The 21504-nt window shown below is 36.4% G+C and overlaps 1 protein-coding gene across 2 annotated transcripts in view; it reads right to left on the bottom strand.

Annotated features, from left to right (window-relative positions):
* Positions 1-7610: 7610 nt before the first annotated feature.
* Positions 7611-21504, bottom strand: part of JAKMIP2 (janus kinase and microtubule interacting protein 2) — a 45376-nt gene continuing 31482 nt past the window's right edge. The window contains exons 9-20 of one of the 2 annotated variants that reach the window (XM_032211223.1): positions 21075-21203; positions 20446-20529; positions 19943-20005; positions 18207-18305; positions 16706-16804; positions 15189-15242; positions 14068-14133; positions 12436-12504; positions 11780-11857; positions 9935-10138; positions 9253-9318; positions 7611-7661 (exon numbers count right to left, since the gene is read on the bottom strand). In XM_032211223.1, the coding sequence (XP_032067114.1) occupies positions 7611-7661; positions 9253-9318; positions 9935-10138; positions 11780-11857; positions 12436-12504; positions 14068-14133; positions 15189-15242; positions 16706-16804; positions 18207-18305; positions 19943-20005; positions 20446-20529; positions 21075-21203 (1062 nt within the window). The remainder of the gene's footprint in view (positions 7662-9252; positions 9319-9934; positions 10139-11779; positions 11858-12435; positions 12505-14067; positions 14134-15188; positions 15243-16705; positions 16805-18206; positions 18306-19942; positions 20006-20445; positions 20530-21074; positions 21204-21504) is intronic. The other variant, XM_032211224.1, reaches the window with a different exon arrangement.

Raw genomic sequence — 21504 nt, 5'->3', positions numbered from 1 at the left:
GCATCCTTGATTTTTAAAACCATGTAGTTGGCTTAGAAGCCATTGTGGTTTGTCTTATAGTCAGAAAAATCCTGATAGGGCAGGAAGATGCTATTGCGTAATTCAATTTTTCTCAACCTCCATAACTTTAAGATGAATGGGCTGGATTTCAACTCCTAGAATTCCCCAACCAGCAGTTGGGAACCGAAGGCCACAGATCTTAAACTTGCAAAAGTTGAGAAATATTGGCTTAATGTCTGAAAAGGAACTTCAAAGGGCTCAAGTGCACTGCTGTCTTTCTCCTAAATTTTTAAGGTAATGACTTAATGGTGAATAAAATTAACTTAGCACATATTCAGAAGCACACAACTTTATTATTACTTCATATATACCAGGATGTTGCCCTGATCATTCCTGGCAAGAATACAGCCCCATGCTGAAAATCTGCTCATTTTGTGATTGTAATTTGCATGTGACAGGAAGCAGATGGGATTTTATTGCTCTCTTGCCCTCTGTATATATTGTTTTAGAACCAGGTTTTAAACAAGCTGTGGATAATACATCCATTAATGTAAAGTGAAGTTTTAAAAAATGCTGCAGTTTTATTATTATTTTTTATACAAACTAAAACACCAGTGGTCATTGAACCCTATATTAAATACATAAATTAAAAAATAACCATCCATAAAACTTTACATACAGTAAGGATCCTCATCTACACGTTAATACATACAGTACATATACATGGGTCCCAGTGTTTTATCAAAGAGTCGTTCTGCCAAATAATTTACAATTCTCTTCTGGAGGTATAGACACAAAAAAAGGAGGGAAGTTATATACAAGGAGATGCAGTAGAGAAAGTAGAATTGCAGTCAAATAGATTAGCACTTTCCTGAATTTCAATTCAGAGAGATAAAAAGGGGTCCGTTAGTGGAGTCCAAATAGAAAATAACAGAGGAAAATACTATGTTGATTCACCGGAGCAATCGGTTCACAGGTGGCTCGCTGCCCTTGAGAAATTGGAAATGTTACCACACTTGCAAGAAAACTAGGCTGCATTACCTTTCCATATGTCAAAAAGGGAAGGCTTGGTATGGTGAGTGTTGAGAAAACTAATACTGCTGAGCTGCATGTGAGGCTCTTTTGCTGGGTATTTGCCACTCCAATCTATACCCCCTCCCTTTCCTTTCCTTTCAAAAAAAGGCTAATTTCAGACATCTTCCTCAATAGTGATGTCAATGGAAGCCACATGGTGTTGATGCAGAAAAGAAAATACTGTGGGATTGTCAGTGAAATGTCAAATTGAAAACACAAGGAGCCAGTTGTGATGGCTTAATCCATCTGGCTTTATTTTAAGGGGGGAAAAATCAGCAGGGAGGTCCTTCCAGTGGGCCTGACCAGCGGGTTCTGGTGGGTTACAAACACTTGTAGGGTTAACTGTACATACACACAAAGGCTTCCTGTGCTAGCTGGTGCTATAGGGCCACTTTCATTAGGATAAAACTGCAAATTCACCTTCACCTTTCCCAGAAGATTCTTGCCTCTGAAACACACTCTTCATCCCACAAACTTCTTCTTGGAAATGGAAGTACAATTTTATAAGAGGTAAAAGCATCCTACTATGTACACAGATGTGTGTGTGTGTGTGTGTATACACACACGCACACACACACATACAAAAATACGAATGTATTGACATACATACAGTATGTATAGAAGGGAACTAATTTTGACTTATGGAGAGTTTGAAAGTCAGTGTCAAGAGGTGGATATTAGGCACAGATTGGGTTTCACTGAGCAGAGGGGTGGAAAAGCCCCTCCAGGGTCCAAGAAGACCACTGAATGTTCTCCATAGTAAACCTTCATGTATGGAGCTGGGGTTTAACTGTCCTCCTCCACAGCTTTAATCAAAGTTGTACATATCAGAGAAAGTGGGCTGAACATGCATTTTCAAATTTGCAATACTAAAGGCAGAGCTGAGAAGATTGTAGTTCCTTCAGCCTGCTAAGACCGCTCCTTAGCATTTCCTTAAGCCATATCAACTTTCCATACTTTTCAAAAGATGGGAGGGGAAATTGAAATTAAATTATATGGGAATAGAAAAACCCAAGGGACAATGTGAAAAAGGACAACAAGCCCAAAAAGCAACTCTCTTGCCCAAAAGTGAACAACCTATTTTTCTGAACTGTTGAAAAGATGAAATCTCAGTTACTCCATACAGAGGAAGTCAAATGACAAAGGCAAATTACGTACTGCATTGTCTGATCATGATATTTGCAGAATAGAAGATTTACAGGGGTGGGCATACACAAGAGCAAATATATCAATAATATCAGCCGTTATTACCAAATAAAGTTATATGTTTATATTTGGATGCAGTTTGAATTTTGACACAGTCCTTTTAAGAACAATCACTTCCATCCAGTCAGTGGTCACAAGCAAATTTTCATGTTGAAAACACAACTGAAATATAGAGCTGGGTATTTATTTACGACTCAATCTTATAAGAAAACCAAGACATTTGAGAAATGGTAGCTGTGGCTCAAAGTTCCAGTACCATAAATAAACTATATTGCTATATTCTAAGTTTCATGGAAGGTGTTATGTGGGTCCTGAATATTTCTTCTTTTAAATATCACATTGTGTTTGTCTTTGCCTATGTCTGTGTATCTGTGGATACATCTGCATGTTTTATTTCAGTTTTATACTGCGCTATATAGAGGGGAAATTTCTAAACCAATGTTTCCCAAATTCGGCAACTTTAAGCTGTGTCGACTTCAACTCCCAGAATTCCCCAGCCAGCAAGTTTAAGAAGTACTGTTTTAGATTGTCATAAGAATTCACTGTGCATATCTCATCTCAGTGAGTTGTAGTTGCCAGTATCTGAACTGAGGCAATCTATAACACTCTTACAAAACAGGAAATAGTCTGCAGGCTGAATATTTCTTCCTCAGTTATTTTAGAACCACAAAGGACTGAAAAGCAGCATGCACAGTGTAAGAACAGCCTCTATTCCACTACTGTATCTGATAAGAAAATGAAAAGGAATAGTGCAGGGTTCTTTTTATCAGCAGGATTCCTTTCTATTTTCATTTACTAAAAAAACTCCATTTAAAGCAATTTACCAACTGTGTCATGTACAGATTGTACAGATTGCAGGGAACATTCTGCCAACAATGCTAGTCTCTTTGATAGAGCCGTGATGACGCAGTGGTTAGAATGCAATATTGCAGGCTAATTCTGCCCACTGCCAGAAGTTCGATCCTGACCAGCTCAAGGTTGCCTCAGCCTTCTATCCTTCCAAGGTCGGTAAAATGAGGATCCAGATTGTTGGGGGCAATATGATGACTCTGTAAAGCGCTTAGGAAGTGCTGCAAAGTACTATGAAGCAGTATATAAATCTAAGTGCTATTGCTATTGATGCATGGATGACTTTATTTGGTTCATTTTCCTCTACTTCCTGGTAGATGGACCAGAGCAACAAATGATATATCAAGTCCATGTGCTTATGGTCCCTCCAGGCTGTAGCAGACAGTTTTACCAATTTGCTGTCCTCCACCTTGGCAGCAAAAATACAGCAATAATATGTTAACTAGCAATTAGGATCCCAAATCATATACTAAATGGTACAGGTGGTAAATAGCATGCTACTACGCATATCTCCATAAACTCTCTGTATAGATATCTGTCATTATGAATTTCATCCGTAACTTCTAGGATTTTCCTGACAAAGACTAGGGAATTATATAAAAAAAAGAAATGAAAGTAAGTATTTAAATATTAGCAGACCTATGTAAAGATAAAATTATTAAATATAATTCTCCTTAAAAGCCTCATAGTGATGATGATGTAAATTATTTTTGTTAATCACAACACAATTGTATTGTTGAGAAGCTTCATATGCTTTTTCTTAATCTTGTGCTGACTGACAGAATTTATGTATTTTGTGGGAAGACAAAAAACAATACTTAGGTCAGCATATTTTCCTATATGCTCATAGGTTACAAAGGATTAAAGTGGTTTATTCCTGAAGTTTACTTGATGTGAAGAACACTCAGCCATGTAAGGCCTTTGAGACTGACTATATTTGACCCAAGGAAGTCATCCTCCTAATTTTTTACTGGAATCATTTGATAAAGGAGAACAAAAGCAGATGAAAAATGTAGTCACTAGATAGAAAAAGTGGTTTTTTTTAGCATTAATTTTGTTGAATAAGTTATATAAATAAGTTATATAAATAGATCATCTTAAACTGCTTCATATAGAGTTGCTCTTTGGAAACCTAATCATATTCTGCAAGGTATATTATAATAAACACAGAATGAATAAACTGTTTCTTTTAAAACAGATAATATTAGGGAATTCTCAAGGAACAAGATCAGAAAAGGAAGATATTTTACTTTTCAGTACTACTGTACGCTTGTGTGCAGTGTGCTACCTACAATGTATTCTCAACTAACAAGGACAATTTCATGCCAGGACATTTCCCAGCCAGCTATAGTTGCATGCTTAGGTTCAGAGCAGACTGGTAGATGTGGAAGTATTGTCTTGATGTTGGAATCCAAAAAGTAATTTATCATTAAGCAATTCAAAGTTTGACTTGTAGCTCTTTTCACTTTATTACATTTTTTGTTTTAGTAGTCCTATCCAATGTAAGTCTGAAAGGAAGGGACAAATGCAAAGAAAGTTTGGGTCTAAGTAGGATTTTAGAATTATGTGGTGTAAATTTATCAAAGTATATTAAGTATATACTTTGAGACATGCAATACGTATCAAAATCTTCAGCATACCAACTGCTTGACTATAAGGGCTGAATCCTTGTCTCCTTTGGAATGAGGACAGATGTTAGAAACCAACCTGATATGTTCTTTGGTTGATATAACAAAACTGATTGCACAGACTCAACTTGGAACTGTACTTGAGAAAGAACAGGCCATGAGACTGCATTTAGTAGTCCAGTTGTCTGCTGTTACCATAATTGTGTGATAAATAACAAGCCTTTTCTTGGATGGCTAAATACTACTTGTGTGGCCTATACCAGGGGTTTCCAACCTTGGCAACTTTAAGACTTGTGGACTTCAATTCCCAAAATTTCTCAGCCAAAGCTGAGGAATTCTGGAAGTTGAAGTCCACAAGTCTTAAAGTTGCCAAGATTGGAAACCTCTGGCGTATATCATTAGCTTAAAATTTAAAGTATCTGAAAGGGTCCCATAGATAAATATTTCCAAGGTTTGCCTGACCCTCTAATGATTTCTCAGAGGCAAAGCACACCAAACTACCTGTGACCCCAAGCAAGTGCTAGGAACAGATGGATTTTTAAAGAGCAGATATGAGGCCAGGTATGGGTAAATATAAGGCTAAGTAATGTGTTTGGATTATCAAATCAGGCATGATGGTGACCACGCAGTAGATGCTCAAAGATTTAGGCATTCCAATCTTAGATTGGAAGAGATTTTGCTAGATGACTTCAGACTGATTTTGAGTGCTAAGCAGCACATAAAGTACATCTTTAAAGATAGGTGCTGTTATTATTGATGAGAGTTCAGGAACAAATATCCAGAAGAAAAGTAAGATTCTTTTATTTTTAAATGTAATTAAATTATGCGGGTTCATGGGTGACCGTCCAACCCTTGTTATCTATAGGGGGCATAAACAAATCTACCATATCTGTGCTGTAGATAAAAAAAAATCCAAGCAAAGAAATGCAGAAGACTCTTTGTTGCCATTTGATTGGTCATTTGGATTTTTACAGCCCAGATGTGGTAGCCTAAGAGGAGAGTACAAATTGAAAAATTGGGCAGTGAGGATTTTTAGGAGCAGTATTTTTAGGATACTAATCTCCACTAAGCTCTCCTGCTGCCTTAAGTGCAGTGATCCCATTATGCATGGGACTAGTAAATGGGATTCCCCCCCTCCCCCAAATACAAGCCAGTGATTTCAGATGAGCATTTGCATGACCAAGAGATACTTCCACAAAGAAAACCATCAAAATTGAATGTAACACCTTGTCACCTAGAAAAGAATGGCCGCATTCAGGTGGACCTTAATGCTAATTTCAGACCTATTCTCACAAAATAAATTTGCATTTTTACTGTGCAGGCTTGCTAATCAAGAGATTAGCCCTCATTATGATTCTTGCAGCCAGTGAAGAAAACAAACACAATGAGGGAAAACAAAACGCTTATTTCGTTAGTACATTAACTGCTGAATGAAGTCAAGGACGAAACCTTGTGAAGCTGAAGTCTCACTAAAGGTGTTCGCTTCTTCTCAGATGCCATTGTTTCTTACCCTTCTATCCCAGTTCCTGAATAGATATTAAGCAGCTAGTTTAATTAGTGTGGCATTCTTGGAAGAGTTCTTCGTTTGACGTAACATACATTTCTAGCACACAGTTCTTCATGGACGGTTTTCATAAGACTACAGCATTGGTCCTCACAAGCACCGTCAGTCACTCTCACTAGGCCTGATCATCCTTGATCCAGCAGGCAGCAGTAGGTTAATGTCAATTATATCTATCCTGTTGTCTCACCCAGTTTGAAACAAAAACAAGAGTCTTTTGTTCACATTGCAGCTGTCATTGTTCCTGAGTTTAAAAACAGAAAAAAAGTGTCCCTGTATTAAGAAAGCCAATTTTTTTTTCCTCCAAATGGATATTATCGTAATGGTCCTCTTAGAACTCTAAATACTTTGTCCCCTCAATTATTGAAGACTTTCATGATAAGTTGATGTTTTTTGTTTAAAATAATCCCCCTGCACAGCAGGGATTGATAGTCTGTAGTCACTTTGGTTCCTTGCCTGACATACTTTTACTCAATCTGCTGAATGTGGCTTCTTGCTGATTTTTTTTAAATAAATAAACCTAGTGATGTATGTTGCTGGGATATTCTCTTCCTCCTCACAGAATTTTCTTAAGTGCAGCTGATATTGTAGCTTCAGACAGGAACTGTCAAGTAACAAATCTTGAATAATGGCTTTAAACTGCATGGTGGGAGTGGTCTTGATTGCAGAGAGTTGCTTTGTTTTAAAGTAGTTGTAAACAGTGGTGATATTTTTTTTTGTGTGGGTTTGGAAGCATCTGCCCTCTCAGGACTTTTCTGTGTTGGTGATCATTCTGGAAAATGACAAAAAAAAATACAGTTTTGTATTTGAAAATCTAACTTACAAATAACTGCTGTGAGGAAAAATAATATATATACATATACATACCCACACCAAATACATACACATTCAGACAGACATTTCACAGAGAAAGAAAACATTCCATTATGTATTACATTTAAAATAAATGATGCTTTAGAATTTTAGGTATATATTTAAAAGTCTTATGTGTACACATAACACACACCTGAATTTTACTTAATAAACACATAGCTGAATGTTACTTAATAGGAAGCTGAAATTTGCTTTGATAGCTTTTACAGAACTTTTGCTCTCTGTGTAACATGTAAAAAGTAATAGAACTTTGTAAAATATTTGACAGTTGCTCAATTTATCCTTCCATTGCCATCTCTGATGTGAGTTCATATATTCACGTAATAACTATGCTTCTTTGGAACTGAATTGAAAAAGAGTATTTTGGTGTCAAAAAAGAAAGAAAGAATCAGCCTTACCTTTCAAGAGGCACATTGACATCAAGGCCAAAGAATAAAGGCAAGGGAGAAGAACAAGAAGAGAAACAGAAACTGCAAGAAAAAATAGTTTTAAGAGGTTTTTATGAAATGAATAAAATCCAATAGTTTGAGTTTGAGTTTTATTTCATTTGTATGCCGCCCTTTTCCCTAAGGGGTCTCAGGGCGGCTCACAGCTCAAAAAGGAGAGGGGGGGTACAAACAGTTTAACAAGAACACAAAACAATACATAGTTAAAAAGCACAACAATCATACCATTCGAGGTAGGGGCAGCGAATCTTTAGCCCCAGGCCTGTCGGAACAGCCAGGTTTTAAGGGCTATGCGGAATAGACCAGGGCTGTCAAATTTCCAGCCTGTGTCATGCACTGGGCATGCCCACATCCAGTTTAGTGAAGGGGGAAAAAGTCTCGATACCTCATGTGAAACTGCTGTGATGACATGAGTTTGACATGAGTTAGACTTAGTCCAAGAAATCATACAGCACTAAAATGTAAGGCTTCTAACTTACTAGCTAATCTCCTTAACGTTGATCCTTGTCATTAAATTTCTATTTCCTAGATTTCATTGAAACTCCCTTTTTGATTACATTACTAATTAAGACAAATTATTTACATTTTACAGCCAAACTTGTTTAACAAGAAAACCTAGCAAAATGATAGCATCATGAGTAAGCTTTTGTGTTACAAACAACAGCTTTTCATGTTTAATCACTATGGACAAGTGTTTAGTCTTCTCCTTGAAACAATATCCATCATGATATAAATAAACTATAAATGAACTATTTTGATTTTTGTTTTAAACTAAGATAAAATATTAGTTAGCTAAAATCCTCTGCATTTATTGACTGATTCTAACTTAGTAAAACAGAAAACAGTCTGTTAAATAAAAGGGCAGATTGATAAAAGACTATAGTGCCACTATAGCATAATAATAACTATTTTAAGCTGATTATTCTTACCATGTTCAAATTGATATAATGGTAGAATAATGGGTAAAATGTGATTTCTGTTTTTTCTTATTACAGTATGATTCTAAAGGAAATCTGAATGAGGAGAGAGATTAGATAGTGATTCTTGTATCATTAGAAGAAAAATGACACACAGCAGTCACATTGAAAACTCTTTCTGGCTAGCATATAATTTGCCCTGGTTGTGTTCTTCCAAACTTCATCAAAAGGTTCCCACAATATCTCTGAAAGTGGTGGTGTGGTATTGGTGAAGGGAAAGTTTTGCCTTGTTCTAATAGAATGAAATCTGTCCGTCCATCCATCCATCCATCCATCCATCCCATCCATCCATCCATCCATCCATCCATCCATCCATCCATCCATCCATCAAACTACATACAAAACCCTCCTGGATTAAAATACCTAAGAAGAAAATAAAAATCACTGGAGTTTATTCATAGTACTATAGTAATATAAGCATTTTCCAACCAGATCCTTTCCAGTTATTTCCCTTATAAACCACAGCTAGCAAAATATGACAATGGAAATTACTGGAACTGAAAAGTAAAAGTCTGATTCAAGGGAAGTTAACTAGGAAATGGTTATGCTAAAATAACTAGTTGGAGCTCCTAGAGTTATAAAATAGAAAATTCTTAAAAGTATTAATTTATTTTTTTTAGATATGTAAAACAACCAACCTTTTCTTCCAAATCCTTTATCTGTCTCTTCTGGATGTCTGTTTTATCTTCTAAATCTCGGATCCTCTAGAAACAAATTGAATATATCCATAAATAATCAAATAAATTAAAAAATGATGTCTTATGGAGTCTGTCCAAAGAAAATTAATTTAAATTTTCTAAACTAAAATTCATACATATGAAAAGTATCACTCTAATTGCATGGGTTTTAGCCTTTTCCAGGTTGAGGGACTAACTTGGTTTCATAATGAAGTGAAAGGATTATACTTTAACATGGAGGGGACGTGGCCTGATAAAAACTAACAATTTTAATTTCATTAAAATTTATATTTATATGGTGATTGTTCCAGAGGTGGTATTCTACTGGTTCACATGAACCAGTAGCAGAAATCGCGGCTGGCACTGCCCACCCAATCCGCTTCTACAACATCCCATGTAGACCCTTTTTTAGCCAAAAGCGCATGCGTGAAAGGCTGAGTGCATATGGAGGTGGCGTGCACTCACATTTGTGAACTGGTAGGAAAGGTAAGTGAAAACCACCCCTGGATTGCTCTCTAATATGATCAGCAATCTTTAATAATTATTTAATCATTTTTATCACATTTTTATCTCAACAATAAATACCATGAAACCCATATACAAACTGAACCTCCCTAATGTTTTTCTATACACTGAACCACACCTGATGTGCCTGTTGAAGCAATTCCATTCTCTCTTGGAGGATCTGACAGTCATATTCTCTGCTTTTCCTCAGCATTTGCCTTCTCAGTTTCTCTACAGCAGTTCGAAGTTCTTCCTGCTGCTTTTCACTCAGCAATTCTCCAAACTTTATCACCGTTTCTTGTTGCAAAGCATTGTAAAGGGTAGCCTCAAGCTCCTGGATTCTCTAAGCAATAGCATAACAAAATATTAGAAGGGGATACAGTCTGGTCAAAACTATTTATCTCTGTACATATTTTAACTCAGCAGAACCAACTGGAATTAATAGAAAATAACTACCATATTTTTCGGAGTATAAGATGCACCTTTTTCCCTCAAAAAAGAGACTGAAAATTTGGATGTGTCTTATACACTGAATACAGATATTTTTTGCCTCCTGAAACCCCACCCCTTCATCAAAATGGCCATGCATAGCTTTTAGGAGGCTTTCAGAGAGCTCCTGGGGGCTGGGGAGGGCAGAAATGAGCAAAAAACAGACTGTTTTTTGCTCAATCCCCCCCCAACCCCAGGAACACTCCATAAGCCCCCTTATGCCCTCTTTTTTTTGGAAAAAAACCCTCTTTGTTTTGCGAAAAATGGCTTGTTTTTTGTTTATCCTCCCCAGGAGCACACTACAAGCCTCCTAAAGGCTATTTATGCCCTTTTTAAAAAAAAAATGGGCCTGTTTTTGTGAAAAACGGGCCATTTTGGGGAGGTTTGCAGAGTGCAAAACCTTTTTTAATTTACCTCTTTAAAACCTTGGTGCGTCTTATACTCCGGTGCATTTTATACTCCGAAAAATACGATATACTATGTATTTCTCTCAAACACAGCACACTACATTCAATGCCTCAAATCTGATGATTACTAATAGCTCCATATGACACCTGAAAGTAAACTGTTTTTTACTCCCTCCTTTTCAGGACTTACCATAGTTTTTTCCATGCATTCCAGTGGTGGAATGTAGGTGGTACGCCCCGGTACGGGCGTACCGGATCCTGCCCTGAGCACTGGGTACTGTTACGGTAAGGTGCTCCGGAGGGCCCACCCTCCCGCCCGTGCTCCTTACCTGTGGTTTAAACTTTTGGCCCTTCCACGTCTGTGCATGGCACGTACGGCACCTGCGCAACACTCCACGGAGCAGCTGGGATGTTGCGGAGGCTTGCGGAAGTGTCATTTGATGCTACAATGCATGCCCGTGCCATGCACTTGCATGTGGGTGACTCCAGGGCCATTCCAACTGTACTGGTTGGAACGGAATCCGGAACCCACCACCGATGCATTCTAATTGCAAATAAACCTCTGTGTGGATAGTGCACCATCCTTTTGAGGTTAACATGTTATGTGCTATCCCTTTGGAATACAGATATTCACTGGAGCTCTCACTTATGTAAGGAGAACAAAAAAGTAGACTGACACATTATTTCATAGAAAGTTCTATCTCTCTGTCTATCTCTCTTTCTTTTTATGACCCTGTAATGCCTTCTATCGAGATGGGATCAGGGTGACTGGATAAAGCTGAGCATTTACTGGCCGGATGCACTTCCTGACACCTACATGTAGTTCACAGCATATTTTTTCTGATAGAGAAACATCTACCAGTAGATGTTTACCACTAGGATTGAACTATCAACCTTCCAAGTGTGAAGCTACCTTCTTCACCGTGTGTCTCTCTCCCTCTCTGTCATCTAAAAATGACATTAATTTGGAGTTTACTTTAACCAAACTTATGTGAGAACATAGTGCAAGCCCATGTATTTATCAGTGGAATGCAACAACCTTGCATTATGAAATGTACTTTTGTTTCCATCCTTGGCTTTCAAATTACCATATATGCTTGATCAAGAGCTTGTTTCCTGTAGTCCAGTTCTTCTTCCAGATAACCTTTTATTTTACAGAACTGCTCCTACATGGAATGACAGTTTGGAAAAAAGAATCACTACCTTTATTATTCTTGAAATAAGAAAATATATACAGATTATCCTTGATTTATGATCGCAACTGAGCCCAAATGTCCATTGCTAAGCAAGGCAGTTATTAAGTGAGTTTTGCCCCATTTTACGACTATTTTTGCCACAATTCTTAAGTGATTCACTGAAGTTGTTAACTGAATCAATAGTCATTAAGTGAATCTGGCTTCCCCCATTGACTCTACTTGTTAGAATCCGGCTGGGAAGGTTACACACGGTGATCACATGACCCAGGGACAGTGCAACTGCCAAAAATATATGCCAGTTGCCCAGTGCCCAAATTTCGATCACATGACCACGGGGATGCTGCAATGCTTGTAAACGTGAAAAACAGTCATAAGTCACTTATTTCAGTGCCATTGTAACTCCAAATGATTGCTAAACAAATAGTTGTAACTCGAGGACTACCTGTAATGATACTCAGACAAAAACAAAGCGAATTCCAGCAGGCAACTAACAATAAGCATGGGATAAATTGAAAACTGCCCCCACCCCCAAAAGTTTTATTTCCTACCATGTCACTTTCCAATTCCATCATCTTCTGGTGCAGAGCTGCTTCAGCCCCCTCAATCTGCTGTATCCACTAGAAGAGGGGGGGGAGGGGGAAGGAATTATTAAGTACACATTCCAGTTCCACTTTCAGGATTATAATATTGCCCAAAGTGCTATCTTTCCATTTCATCAACTATAAACTCAGAGCGTAGAATTTTCACTGCAGTTGCTTCTAGTTGCTTCTAGCCACTTGCTATCAGCTAATCATCAAGGATACCCCCTTCATGGATTACTGCCTTGTCATGGTGAAGGGGCTTGCGTAGCTCAACGAAGCTATGAGCTATGCCGTACAGGGCCACCCAAGATGGATAGGTCATAGCAGAGAGCTCTGACAGAACGTGATCCACTGGAGAAGGAAATGTCAACCCACTCCAGTATCTTTGCCATGAAAACCCCACCAGAAGACAGAAAAGCCTGGAAGAACGTTGTCCATGGGGTCGTGATGGGTCGGACATGACTTTGCAACTAACAACAAATCATCAAGGAACAAGAGAAATGAAACCTGGCTACATCCTCTGACCTGGAATTGACACATAGGGCCGTGGTGGCACAGTGGTTAGACTGCAGTACTGCAGGCTGTTTCTGCTGCCTGCCGGCTGCCTGCAATTTGGCAGATCGAATCTCACCAGGCTCAAGATTGGCTCAGCATTCCATCCTTCTGAGGTGGGTAAAATGAAGACCCAGATTGTTGGGGGCAATATGCTGACTTTGTAAAAACCTCTTAGAAAGGGCTGTAAAGCACTGTAAAGTGGTATATAAGCGGTATATAAGTGCTATTGCTATTGCTATCTCCAGATTATATGGTAGCTAGTTACAGTTGTGGAATATCCTGTACATGATCAGAGACGTATGGATGCTACCTTTTAGGTCTTAGGCCTGAAAATATTTTCTAAGCAAAGTCTTGACAAGTATTGGGCTAACGGTATACATTTATTCGTTCTTGTGGATATTTTTGTCTTTCCAAAATATCTATTTTGTTGTGTGCTGCTGTACTACTGAATGCTGACTGGTTTGTATTATTATTAAAACATGTGCAAACTTGGAACCATAGGTTTCAGAGACATCTGTCCTGTATTTAAAGTACAGATTGACCTACTTAGTGTACATTACTACAGCATGCATAATAGTATGCTATTTTTCATAATTCTCCCACTTAAAAGAAAAACCCAGCTGGCTGGCATACCCAAAGTGTATCATTAATTGCTGTCTTATTCTATAATAAGGCTCCTCTAATCAAGCCATTCTTATATCTAGATATTTATCTGTATACTTAAATGTTGATTAAATGAACATGGACTGCAGCAAACAGGCTAAAGCAAGCTGGGACTTGGACAATTGGAAAAAGTTAAATAAAGCAAATTAAAATGGTTGCCTTAGTGGAAGTTCAACTTGAACAATAAAACCCAGTTACTTTTTGCTTTTGGAGATAGATGCAGTTTAGATAACATTTCATTCTTATTTGTTCACACCACAAATGCAGATTGCATATTTTCCCCACAGTTTGCATTTTTCTCTTCATAATTCTGTACCCTGTGTTAACTTTTTGATTCATATTAAATAATATACACAAGACACAAAATACATTTAAAAATACCTTTTCTGCCAGAGATAAGACAGTACTGGCTTGAATTATAGCCACTTGTTCTTCATTTCTCAAATTCTGAAAATTCAAGAGGCAGAAAATCAAATTAAGAAAGCAGCAATAGTTTCCCATGCAGACATCTGGTCAACATCAGAAAGTTTTGCTCTGGTGCATCTTTTCTTGATGCAGGGATTTTGATACACTGCAAAATTCCTAGTCTTCCACATTTATTTAGACAGGAATTCCTAACCAGCAACCAATGAACAATTGCAAAATTTTATTTTTGACTCTCTGAAAAATCATTGAGATTTTCTGCTGCTTTTTGGTATGAAGTTAAACCACAGAATAGGTCCATTAAGTTTTGAACGTATATAACACTAAAAAAATATTTAATAGTAAAAAAATAAAAAGCATAAAGAGAGAAAACTCAAGTCAAAACTCTCACTGTTATGGTTTTGAAATTATTCCTGCAGCCCTTGTAACCCAAAGTTGCTGATGTTTATTGTAAAAATATAAATATCTATCACAGTGGAAGTACTGCTTAAATAGAAGAAATAGCTCTTTGTATATCACGAGCTGGGAAAATATTTTCCATCCAAATGAATGGAAAAGCTGTGGGTGTAGTATTTACATATATATTTTACCACAAAGTCAGGAATGTGTAAAATCATAAACCAATCATAAATGTTTGAGCTTCAGGAAAAAAGTAATCTAAAAGTAACATCCCAAGTAATTTGACTTCCTAAATAAAATCTCATCTGTATAAAATGCTAATATGTGTGATCTTCTAGAAAAAAAAATAGAACAACATTCATAGGAATTGAGCGTAGTCTTTCTCAACTTAGTGTCTTCTAGATATATGTGTAAATAGTAGATTGGGAAAGTTGATTCTAGTCTATTCTAGTCTGAGTCCTGCAGGTTTTTTATTTTATTTTAAAGGTTTCACAAATGCTACAGAATACTATCTTAGTAGCTTATTAAGAAATAATTCAAACAGGGCAAGCTCTTTATTTATAAAAATAGAGAATAATGGAGTGAATGAAATTCAATTATTTTTATTTATCTTATTCTGCAATACTACACATTTTCTAGAAAGTGCTATATACACCTTGTTAGCTATCCATATCACTTACCCCATTGTCACCCAAGATGTCTAACTGCTTTATAAGGTCTGGAATGCTAACATCCTATAAAAGAGAAGATAAAATTCAGAAAAGAAGAACCAAAGGTTTTCATAAGCAGTATCTCTTTTATGATATGGATTTTATGATCTACAAATGACTTAGTATTTCTTAAGTAAAGGAGCAGAAAAGGTCCCAAAGCATCATGGAAAGGGGTGGAGAAGACTTTAATGTTCAGCCATCTACATGGGGTAATAGCAAAAGAAAAGAAACAAAGAGGTACCGTAATTGTTTGTGTGACAGACCTAGTGTATAGAAAATCTAATATTGAGGAAGAAGAAAAATAGCTAGACTGATTCTTAAACATTTCTTTGCAGCTTTAACACTTGTACAAAAACATCTAACTTACTCATATCATCTAACATGCAGACTACACTATATATTTGTTGGTAATCAAATTTTCCACTATGACTGGTATAAAATCTTTTCCTGTAATTGAGAGAAGACAATGATTGCCTAACCTAGAATGTTATCGGAATTGTAGCATGGCTTTGTATTCTCTATTGCCACTTTTACTTCAAGGAACGTTACATGCTTCCATTTTCTATGAAAGACACCAACACTACAATAGATTTTATAGATTTGCTTAGAAGACCTTTTGAATTCAACAATGCACAGAGTATAATATCAGTAGGTGTAAATTCTTAAGCTGCTTTGAATTCTTGCACATACACAATGAATCAAGAATGGATTATGTACAGTAAATCTGTCAGCAACAAATGTAGAGTGTTCAAAATTATAGGCTCTATATTTTTCGTTAACAAAAACATAACCTGCTCTTCAGTGTACAATAGAAGAAGGATCACAACATGCCCATTTTCTGTACTTTTAAGAGTCTTCTATGCATGGAATTTAATTTTTAACTTGAGTTGCAAATTGTACATTGTGTGTGTGTGTATGTGTATGTTGTATTTGTGCTGATAAATAAATAAAGGGAGACTAGTATAGATCTATTTCAAGCTATTTAGCTCTCATCAGCTAGCCATACCCTTACTGGGATTAGAATCTGTGCTGTATTACATCTTAGGCAGTTGTGTTAACCACTAAGCCACAAGGTTCTCCTCCTTTATCAGCTGAGCCAGGGAAATAGGTATGTATTTAGTGTCATTTCTAATCCCAGCAAGGGTATGGCTAGCTGATGAGAGCTAAATAGCTTGAAATAGATCTATACTAGTCTCCCTTTATTTATTTATCAGCACAAATACAACACAAATGTAACAAAGGCAATAGTAAAAATATTGGCTTTCTGTCTGTCTGGTCTCTTGTGACGAGCCGATAGACAGAGAAAGGAAGCAGTAGGCCTCCTCCCATATTTGGGCATACTAGGGGTTGTGACACTAAATACATACATACATACATACATACATACATACATACATACATACATACATATTTTGAAAACTACCAAGATATATGATGTCACATACTAAAAAAACATATTTATTTTTAGTGATATCATGTTAACATACCTTGACACCTTCTTTCATACAGTAGATTTGTAGAGCACTTACACCATCAGAGAATGGATGGATTTGCAGATTAAAAGGTGGAGATCTTCTTTCTCTTTCCTTGAAACAAAAGATAAGGCAAAACATTTAATACTTTCTGTTTGTTTGATTTATTCCCCTGAAAAGTATTTTGCTTTTGGAGCAAGACCTAGCTGATTCAGAAAGAGTATTCTTTTGACTAAATTTCTGCCATAGGGATTAGGACAAGTTGCACTTTATAGTTACACTTACCTCTGAAAAGAATGTTGTTTTGAGATTGGCCATCTCTATTCTCATTGTTACAGTTCTTTAAACCTTTCGAGGTTTCTGAGCTTGACCTGGTTGTTTTAGATGTTTTTTTCTCAAAACAAAACATCCTGTATCTCTGTTTTTTAGAGGTTTTATTCTGAGCTCAGAATAAACTAGGGTACTTCATTCCATGTTCCTTTAAGCATTGGCATGCCCCTGGTTGGGTTGTCTTTCTTTAAATTCAGAATGGGAGATAGGTTTGCCTATGAGTGATCAATCTTTTTCAATTCCCATTGTCCCATGGCAGAACATTTGAAATACTTTTGGTTCCAAGGTGGAGCTATTTATTTCTCACCCTGGAAATTTTTCCCCATGTTCTGCACATTACTATATATAACTGAATAGACTTGCATAATTTATTAAATCTGTATGTATCCCATCCCCATTCCCTGACTCCAAAAACTTAAGATAGCCTAATAGTACTCCTTTTATTTCTAAATAATCATCCAAATTAATTTGGATTAAAAAACTGTGATTGTCAAAATTACCGATTGTTTCTCCATGTCTAGGGGAAAATTAAACTTGAATGTTCCTAGTCTAATCCAATATTTTAAGCACTATACAACATGGTTGAAATGTGTTTGAATACTAGTAGCTCAGGTGGTAGTTAGGCTGTTGGTTTGAGTTCTGAGTATATATTATACTTAACCATAGATCAGCAACAACAGCCAGCCAATCAAACAGTCCAAAATCAAAGCATGAAATCAGAACTATCTGAACAAACAACATTCAGACATCACACAAAAAGGTATTTAAAGACCTATGTTCTGACAGACAAGCACAACTCAAAATGTACTGATGATGTCTCCTCGAATGGTGACAAAATGTTTGCAATCAAATTGCCAAGCTCGGAGCTCAACAGCCTAACTATACAACATGGCTTATCACACTAGGTTTTTAGACCCAAGTGCCTATGACCTAAATTCCTCCAGCCAAAAAAATAACGATTATGCAAGCTAGTTTCAGTTTTCTTATCCTTTAGTATAACTGAATCTCTTTTTGTTTTTTTTTAAATTAAGAAATTAGCTTAATTTGTAAATATAAAATGCAGTCAAATATGGAGGGTAGGTTAATTTATATGAAGGAAAATATTTGGAATAACAGATGATTGGAAGAATATTTCCTCCTTTAAAATGTTCCCTAGTCCCACATAATACAATTAGCAAGTTCTTACCTCAAGTTCTAGATTTCGAAATTCCAAGAGTTCATTCTGATCTCTGGCATCCTGCAGTTCCTGTTGCAGTCGATTGTTCTCTACTTCCAATTTTTCTATCTAGAAAAAGATCTAAATATATAATTTGTGGAAATGATTCCAAGACATACTTTTTTAGACATTTATGACCACTGCTGTTTTTGCTCCCTCCTACAAGTCTCAGTCACCAACGAAGCAAGCTAATCAGTTATTTTAATGTAATTATGAGGTTTTTTTGTGGGAAGTATAACATCTACAAAAGTCATAATTCATATACTAAAGGAATAATTATCTTATTATGGAAATAATACATCAAAAGCAACTTGGCAAATAACAAAAGGATTAATATTTGCTGATTCAGAACTTTGGGATTTCATTGTTTACTTGTGGTTAAGACAGTAAACTTTCAAAGGATAATTTTGCGTATTATTTTTCATGATTCTGCACCTTCATTTTTGAATTTTACATTATTATATTTATTTTTATATTATAAAGATTATCATTGAGAAAAATGAGCAGTCTGAAGGACTATTGTGCAAAAATACAAAAAGTACTTTCAATCATACGATCTGATGGTACAATAAAAATCCATATTTTATTTAGAAGTTATTATTTCTTCAACTCTTGAATTTAGTAATTAATGGACTGTTGCCTAGAACAGATCTTATAAAATAAAATGGGATAAGTTAGCCATGACTAAGGGGTTTCAATAGATTAATCTAAAAATGACTAAATCTAATCCAGTGCATATGTCATCACTTAGTGAAATTATAAGGGAACTAGTGGAGTCTTAATATGGAGTCAGAATGTTGAATTGATTCTGGGACAAAGTAAGGTGCAGAAATTAAATGATGTACAGAAAGTTCAGTTCTAAACACCACTCTGAACTCACAGTATCATATCTGTCAGTACAAAGTGTCTAGCATTATCCTTCTCAGTGCCTGGAAAAATTCTTGCCCCCCTCCCAAATTATTTCAGTTAAAAGAAAAGGGAAGTTGACTTGTTGCAAACCAAAGCGCTTGTCTTAAGCACAATAATTTCAATTTTTGAATTCATATTCAAAAATGAATTTTTGGGTGAATGTACCCAGTGCTTTGTTTGGAAGTAGGCCACCTTCCAGAAAGAAGACAAATTAAGCTAAAGAGTAGAAACCATTCTGGGAAATGAAGGGGGTCAAACATCACTTTGTAGTCACCTTGTAGGAACCCTGGTGACACAGTGGTTAGAATGTAGTATTGCAGGCTAACTCTGCCCACAGTCTGGAGTTTGATTCTGACCAGCTCAAAGTTGACTCAGCCTTCCATCCTTCTGAGGTCAGTAAAATAAGAATCCAGATTATTGGAGTCAATGTGTAAACCACTTAGAGAGGGACGTGAAGCACTTGAAGTTGCATATAAGTCTATTCCTAAGTGCTAAGAGCTGTGGTGGCACAGAGATTAGAATGCAGTACGTCAGGCTACCTCTGCTGCCTGCTGGCTGCCTGCAATTTGACAATTCATATCCCACCAAGCTCAAATTGACTCATTCTTCCACCCTTCCGAGGTCAGTAAAATGAGGACCCAGATTGTTGGGGGGCAATATACTGACTCTGTAAACCACACTTAGAATTTTTTTTGCTGTTTTGTGAGGATACCCACAAGGTGTTCTGAGAATTCCAAATGTGCTCCCCAACACGAAAGACTAGCAACCCCTTTCTAATCATTCAAGCATAAACATACCTTATCCAAAAGCTCTTGATTCCTCTTAATAAAAAGTTGTTTATCTTCTACCCAGTGTGAGTCCTATTTTTAAAAAAAGAATAAAATATAAAGAGATATTTATATATGGCTTTGTTAATCGGTTTTATTAAATTAAATGAATTTAAATTACCATGAATAAAATTAAGTCCACTAAATAACTGAACTATGGCTCAATCGATTGAATCATGTTGACAACTATGATTAAAACTTCTGTCACAATGAAAAAGAAATGGTAAAACAATTCAATAATTTTTGCTAAATTAATGGAAACAATTGTTATTGGATATTATTGGAAGCATCAAAGTAGCTCAGAGATCTATAATATACAGTTATGCTCATACAGCAAGATACTTTTATATATTTATTCCCAGTTGTTTACAGGCATTCTTTCATGTGTGCAAAATGTACCTTTCCTCGATAACAAACTGATTCTAATAACTTTAAAAGTAATTGAGACAAACCATATTTTGTAAAATGTCTACCTGTCCTTTCTGAGCCAATGTTTTTTCAAGATCTTCTATTTTTGCTCTATATCTCTGGACTTCAGCTTGGAGTTGTTCCTGTGCCTGTTTAACAAAAAAGTAGTTTCATTATTCATATTTTTAAATGTCATCAAACTTTCTGAGTTTTAAATTATCTTTAATTCATTTGCAGTTCCTTCTTTTCCTCTGGCAAGCAGCCATATTGCTAATTTGTGCTAATGAAACAGTCCTTTTGTAACTCTCACAATACTTTGAGTTTTGAGACCCTGTTACATTCTACTCTGTGTTTTTTAAGTAGCATCTTTTCTGTGACAAAGTTCTTAGCATGTTTTACTTTCCATTACTTTAAAGCAGTGTTTCTCAATCTTGGCAACTTGAAGATGTCTGGACTTCAACTCCCAGAATTCCCCAGCCAGCTGAAGTCCAGTCATCTTCAAGTTGCCAAGATTGAGAAACACTGCTTTAAAGTGATTTGTCTGTTATCGTTATCCAATTGCATGGAAATTTTTGCAGTTTTGCTATAGGCTGTTTGAATGAATTAGAAATAATATAGAGAGGCGGATAGATACACACAAATCTTTACGGAATGTATTTGGGTGACAGCTATGTTGACCTTGGCAGATACCAACCTTGGCTTCTCTTTCTGCATCTATTATACCCCCAGTTTGCTCTTGCAGTAATGCATAGGCTCTCTGCAGGGCCTGATATTCTTTTGTTAATTGTCTAAATCGCAACTCTGATTCTTCAGCTGCTAAGCTCTGAAAAAGAGAAAGTTTCACACAAACATTAAGTGCAGTATTGTAAAAAAGATGGAGTGTGTAATAATAGATTGTATCAAACTTTGGAATTTATTATGTTAGAAAACAAAATATTGTATTCTGGAATACACAGGTTAATAAACCATTTATAGAGAGCTTCCAGTGAAGAGCCATGGTGAACTAGATGTCTCTCAAGGAGCAGGGAAGCAAGGAGCAGGGAAGACACTGAAGAAGAGATCAGCAGCCAGACATGAATTCTGGCTGACGCAGTTTCACCCATAAAGGAGAGATCATGAGATCA

Source organism: Thamnophis elegans, chromosome 2 (genome assembly GCF_009769535.1).
Source record: "Thamnophis elegans isolate rThaEle1 chromosome 2, rThaEle1.pri, whole genome shotgun sequence".
Lineage (NCBI taxonomy): Eukaryota > Metazoa > Chordata > Lepidosauria > Squamata > Colubridae > Thamnophis > Thamnophis elegans.
Note: the sequence above shows the minus strand (reverse complement) of the source record. Positions and strands in the feature narration are given on the sequence as shown.